This window comes from Papilio machaon, chromosome 6 (assembly GCF_912999745.1).
Source record: "Papilio machaon chromosome 6, ilPapMach1.1, whole genome shotgun sequence".
NCBI classification, from domain to species: Eukaryota; Metazoa; Arthropoda; class Insecta; order Lepidoptera; family Papilionidae; genus Papilio; species Papilio machaon.
Window position 1 is genome coordinate 7,498,607 of NC_059991.1, and position 6,695 is coordinate 7,505,301.

Below are 6,695 nucleotides of genomic sequence, written 5' to 3' on the forward strand. Positions count from 1 at the left end.
AATTTTTTAATAGGAAGATTAGTTTTGTATACAAAATATCTGACCTATTGCTTTTTTAATTGAATCGAGAGCCATAATTGTTATATAAAATTTTGTAGCAATTTTTATATATATAGAAAAATAATGAAAATTAAAATATGTATGCAATAATGGGTTGTTAGAAAATGATGAGGCCACTGCCCCCGTCTATAAACGCCACCCTTTCGACAATTTATCCCCTCATCAGAGCGTAAGTAATGACAAAAACGTGTAATGTAAATCGACCGATGACCCGTTTCGGTTTTGTTAATGTATGTACCATATGAATTATTAAATGTATACGAAATATTGAGCGTGAAAAATACTATCAATTTTTATATAAGAATTCTTTTGTTTGCTGAATCTTGTACTTTAACAATCCATTTTCATGGTTTGACTATAGCTACGACTTATCAAATTATATTTTGTATCTTTATAACTTTCAAATAGTCACTAATTTCACAGACGTTGTCCCGGAATACGCGACTAACTGTACAAGTATGACGGAGCACTCGAAGGCAGTGGGAGTGAAGAGTGCACTCATACGAGACATTGAAAAGCAGTCCGGTTTTGAAGACGAACCTCACGCATACAGTAATTTTTCATTCAGTTCACACTGCAGAAACATAAACATTAATAAGTTATTTTTTACATATGCTTGCATATTTGCAATTCAAGCTTCATCTGTAGTAATTTTTTATTAATTTTCTTTAGATTCCAGTGATTCTTCTTCTGGAACTTCAAAGGTTGTGCCTTCAAAAAGAGGAGTAGCCGTCCAAGTGGTTCTCGATAACACAGGACATGGTAGAGATATTTTCAATATTATCTACGATTGCGAGGATCAACAAATGTTCATTCTTACTCTGGGCTCCTTATGAAGCACTTGTCATTATTATTTAAATTATATAATAATAGACAGAGACAGCAATAATATTGTAGTTACATTTCTAATATAATAAGGAGGCAAACGAGCAAGCGGCCACCTGAATTCCTGCTGCCCATAGACATCCGTAACTGCAGATGCGTTGCCTACTTAATCGACAGAGAAGGGGATGCACAGAAAGAGGATATTTTGTCTACTCCCTATCAAATCAACTTCCCCTTCTTCAATTTTACGCCTGTGTTCTCTATCTGATCGTGGTATTACACCGGGCGAGCTGACCCATTCGTGCAACAGCTATTGTTGTTGCTGGCGTCTACCACTGTTAAATATGGCTGGTGCGTCAAAAATGCGTAACTTCGCCGTATTTTAAACGGCAATTTTAAACGGGTCAATGTTTCATTAAGCATGATATATGTTTTAATTTAAACACATGGGTTTTGCCAGTTGAATTTTACGGTAACGATGTATGTGATTTACTCCAATGTTAGGTAAATCAATATGAGTTAAATTGATTGAAAACACGTATAAAAGGTGTATAAAAATATTAATCAACCTTTCACCGTGAACACGTTCGAAAAGCCATTACAATAACATAGAAGAAACGATTTTCGTACAATGTAATTATGTTGGCCCGTCGCGGGTAAATTGTTATCCATTTTTTTCCAAGCTTTATTCATGAAATCTCATACATTTGTGCGAAATGGGTCGGAAAGATAGATTACTCGGCGGACAGGTGAGTCGGATATTCATTGGTCTTGAGGTTACAGGCCTTACAATTTATCAGGACATGTAAAAATGATGTAGGAGAATTAAAACATAAAAATACACACACAAAAATATCACGATGCAATATGAATCAGTATCAGAAATACGCAACCTTTTTAATGTCGATTCAAGTGGATGTGGTTCTTAGTTATGCAATAATAAACGGTTTTCACTGCCTAACAACTGTATTAATTCTTAATCTCTGTTTTAACAGATGTAAAGTCTCGAAGGAATCTAAGCACATCGGTGGGAATCTTCACATCGCTTCACGGACTTTCCCAGTCAATACAAACACCATTCAACAAACTAGGAATTGATAATGGTGAGCACAAGTTATTTTAACTTAAATTCTTTCTTAAACTGAAAACTTAAGTTATTCTTTTGAAATTTCTTCAATTAAACTATAAATTGTTAGTTATTTTTAAAAACTAAAATAAAATCACAAAAATTGTGTTAATCTTCCTAATAAGAGATTGTTTAGATGAGTGTAGGGATGGATCGATTTTTGTTGGAAGGTATCTCCTCCGGCTCAACGGATCTTTTTGAAATTTGGTATATACGTAGAACATAGTCTAGAAGAACACATAGGCAACTAATTAAGTTTTTTTTAATTCCGCATGGATGTCACGGGCGACAGCTATTAGTGATTACGAAGTCTTGCAGTCACTTGCGGCTAACAACGACAGAACTTTTTTTTTGTAAAAAACCAAACCTTAGTAAAAATTTAACCCTTTAAATCAACATAACTTAATTATTGTATTTCAATTATTTAGAATTGGGCTTCAATTTGATACCCGCTAAATCGAAATGCACCTACACTTCGTGTCACATGGCCGGGGCATCTGTGCAAACTGGTTTCAACACTACGATGAAAACTATAGGTAAGTTGATTTTTTTATTAAAAAAAAAGACTAGTAATAATATAGCATTCTATGTATTTAAGATATGTAACGGTAATTGGGGTAAAAATTTAAAATTAAGTGACTTAAAATACACCACTTGTTTCAACACATACAACCTATTTTGGCGTTAAATGATTAACTCATCTGTTGAAGGTAATGTTGTTAAAAATAATGACGTGTATTATTGGACAGAAATACTGGAAACAGAAGCATGTTCCAATAAAATTTAACAAAAGAAACAAAACAAAATACAAATGTATACAATATAAGGGGCAAGAAAATACAATTTGTACAAAAATACTAGTAAATTTAAAATTTTATATAACACAATAATATTTTAAATACGCTTCTATGGTATCGACTTATTACGATAATTGGTATAGGCACACTATTCTTTTAAAATAAAATAAAAAACTGTTGTACTAATTTCAAAATATTTTTTTAAGGAACTCAATTACCACCGACGGAATCTTCGTATAAAAATTGTCAAGCTCTCGCGCCATTTCTAACGTCGTTGAAAAAAAGCTGCATAAGCAAGAAATCAACCAGCACCATACAAATACAAACTTTTATTCATTGTCAAGCAGGTAACGGTTAATTAAAATATTTAGTTATTACTTAATTTTACACGTGTTGCCTATTTTGATAGCTCTAAATTCATACTGGGTTTAATCATTTCGGTAAGAAAGATGGGTCGAAAAATACCCTAAATATCCATCCAATGCATAAAGATATGTACTATTTTATACTCTGAAGTAAATATTTATTAACTTATTCCAAATGTCATTTAATTTATCGTTGATAATTTCAGTCTCTAAATCACCAAAAGCGACATCTAGTGACGATCTAACAACTGAGTGCACAGAAAACGTAATGAAAAGTATAAAACAACCACCAACCCTTAGTACGATGATTGATAAAATAACTACAACAGGTATGTAGAAAAAATTCTAATAAAATAATTATTCACTCATATATTATATGCAGAGCTGGGCATTAACTCGTTAATCCGTTAATCGTTAATTAACGAAGTTAACATTTAGCTTAACGGATTAACTTTTAAGTTAACTTCAAAAAGTGTTAACGCTTTTGTTAACTTCCGTTAAACTCAACTTCCGTTAATAAAAGTCCGTTAATCGTTAAATTAGAATCTTAGAGACGTGCTGTCATTTTGTTTAAATTACGTGCCACGCCACGCTCGTAAGTTCAACTATGTTGGGCGACTGTCGGCGACTCGAATGGTGAACGAACGAGTTGATAATTGATATATGTGAAGTTCGCGTGCAAGTGTGATGCATCAGAGCGTCCGGGAAAGACGTGACCAACAGGACATAATCAAAAGAAGGTTCGAAATAGTATATTTCATTACGAGTATATAAAAGCGAGAGTATGTAAAAGCCCACATTCCGAACGCTCTTCGTCCCTGCAATACGCCACTTTTTGAGCAACTGTATTAAAACACTTTTACTCGTGCTATTTCTTTAGCTTTTCCAAACTTGTGCGTTCTCTTTCCCAACTGTCAAAATAATGTCTATTAAAGAGAAAAAAAACAACCACGAAATTTTTACAAAAAAAAAATCATTGAAGTTTTTATGATTCATGCAAATATTTATAGAAAGAAGCTCCTCCACCAGAATGGTTGAAGAAAACAAAAAAAATCTCTGGCGCCATTTTTCAAACATTTTAGTTAGTTGAGCTTATTGTGTTTTTATTACTCTATTAAATTGCTTCATATTTTCGCAACTATATTAAAAATAGTTGTTTACTACACGTGCGGAACTGTCACTACAACTTGTTCCAACAGTCAACCCTCACCTTCGGCTGCGCCTTGGCTCGGGTCGCTCGGGTAGACATTTGTCGGAACTCTTTGCAATGACAGGCTTTCCGCGCTCGTAATGAAATATACTATAATGCATTCATACTTGTCTCATACTTATGTGTTATAAATAATGTATAGTCAAATTACTATTTTAAACAAGTGTCGCCACAATGAGTGTGAAATTAGTATGTTTAATTTTGGTATGGTTAACTGTTAACGATTAACTTTAACTTGCGTTAAATTTTCGAAAATGTAACGCTATAACGATTAATTTTTTAATTAACGAATTAACGATTAACGAAGTTAACTTTTCGATTAACTGTGCCCACCTGTGATTATATGACATATTTCTATTACAGACCAAGAACTTAAATGTATAAAACAAGAAATAAAATCAAATGTTCGAAACATAGGTAACGCATTTTTTTTTTTGTTTTTTCAAACTTTATTCTTTGAAGTACAAAAATATTATTTTAGTTAATTTCTGCTTTAGTGACATCAAGAAATACAAAACGCACTTCGAAATTCAATATCGCATTAAAAATGGATAATTCTAAAGAATATAGAATATTGATAAATGTAAATTCTAAACGATAAAAAAAATGGTAGGCTTTTTTTAATGGAGATTTTTTTAATCGAAATCTATTGTCATTGACTACTCCACAAAGTGTCACCGTTTCTTGCAGGAATTCATGTAAATTTTAAAAGTAAAGTTAATAGAAATGCAAAAGAACTTAAAAAAATATCATTGCCTATTAAAAGAAACAAATGGAATAAGGGGAAATTAAAAGGTATGATTTAAACAATAACACAAGTTTTTTACTAAAATAACTATTCAATCTTGCAATTTAATCTAACAAAAAATGGCGTACGACCAATAGATGGCGCTTATGACAAATCTTATTAATACCATAAAAGCGAAAGTTTAGATGGGTGGATGTTTGTTAGAACGGATCTTGATGAAATTTAGCAAAGATGTAGAACGTAGTCTGGAGGAACACATAGACTACTTATTAAGCTTTTTGTTTTAATACCGAGCGTACGGAGTCGCTTGTGATTTATAATAAGTCGAATACCCAAAAAAAATTGTACTACATTAAATTTTAAATCTTTTGACGGGTTTAGAAGAAATATTGTTTAAAAATTTGCACTAACAAAATTATGATTTGGTCTTTGTTGTTTTTTGTGTAGACTGCTTATTCGTCTATGACTTACCTCATATCGTACCGCATTCAATTTACTCAGAGCAGACTTCTCCAGTTACGCCTTCAATAAGATCGAGTAAGTAACAAGATAGTATTAATAATAAAAAAAATCTAATATACCTCACTGACCTGAAAACAATTTTTTATTCCTTTAAAATTCTAAATTTTTTTTTACAGGTCATGTTTTGTGTGAACCAAGAATTGTAGAATATGTGAGTAACGGTGCACAAACTTCAGCCAGACAATGGAAACTTTATAATGAAGAAAGAAATTTAAATAAAGGTAACACTTTTTTAATTTCCTGTAAATAAAACAGATTTAAAAATTAACCGCCTTTCTTCCTTAGTTGCAAAACAACGAGTGCCATCTAGTGGCAGTCCTCGAAACACAAAAAACTCCAATGTATTCTACTTAGAGGCTTGCACAATGAAACCTAGTACTTATCATAACGCAGGATGTCAGACATATGAATACATTATTCCAGTAATAACTATAGCTAGTGCCTCCACCTGTAGTCTATCACCAGCAATAAGTCTTACGGATATTTGCGAAGGGAGAGATAAGAATGAATTACAAGCCGTGTATTACATGTTGAGTGCAATCGAAGTAAGGATCAGAAGATTGAAACGAAACATTCGCTGCAGACAATAACTAAACATTGATGGCGCTGTTTTAAATTGTTTATTTTTTTTTATTTTCCGACTTAAATCTGTATTGTTTTCGTACAAACGTTATAAGTGAAATGGTTATGTGAAATTAAAATATTATTATAAATATAATATTTTTATTAACCTCTAGACTTTAAAAAATCAGACATTTCAAAGTAATATCAAAATTAGAGTTTGTTAATAGAAAATAAAACAACTATTTGGAGTAGATTATTATTTATTCCAATTTTGAATACAACAAATATTTAAGTAGTTAACAGATGACAGAATAACGAGCAGTAAATTATTTATTTACATTTAAATGCAGTAGTCTGTTTAATATTGACTAAGACAAGGAATGTTGAATTAACATATGTTTACGAATATAACAACATATATAACTAATGCATATAAAGTAATAACTACATACTATATGTTAATAACTAAAATCCCTTT

General features: G+C 31.7%; 1 protein-coding gene across 1 annotated transcript; it reads left to right on the plus strand.

Annotated features, from left to right (window-relative positions):
* The first annotated feature begins 518 nt into the window (after window positions 1-518).
* LOC106714456 lies at window positions 519-6,243 on the plus strand. The gene is made up of 8 exons (XM_045678432.1): window positions 519-612; window positions 1,881-1,988; window positions 2,440-2,547; window positions 3,380-3,502; window positions 5,074-5,178; window positions 5,579-5,668; window positions 5,770-5,874; window positions 5,939-6,243. Exons 1-8 carry the CDS (start codon window positions 519-521, stop codon window positions 6,241-6,243), a joined length of 1,038 nt encoding a protein of 345 aa, XP_045534388.1.
* Window positions 6,244-6,695: the final 452 nt, after the last annotated feature.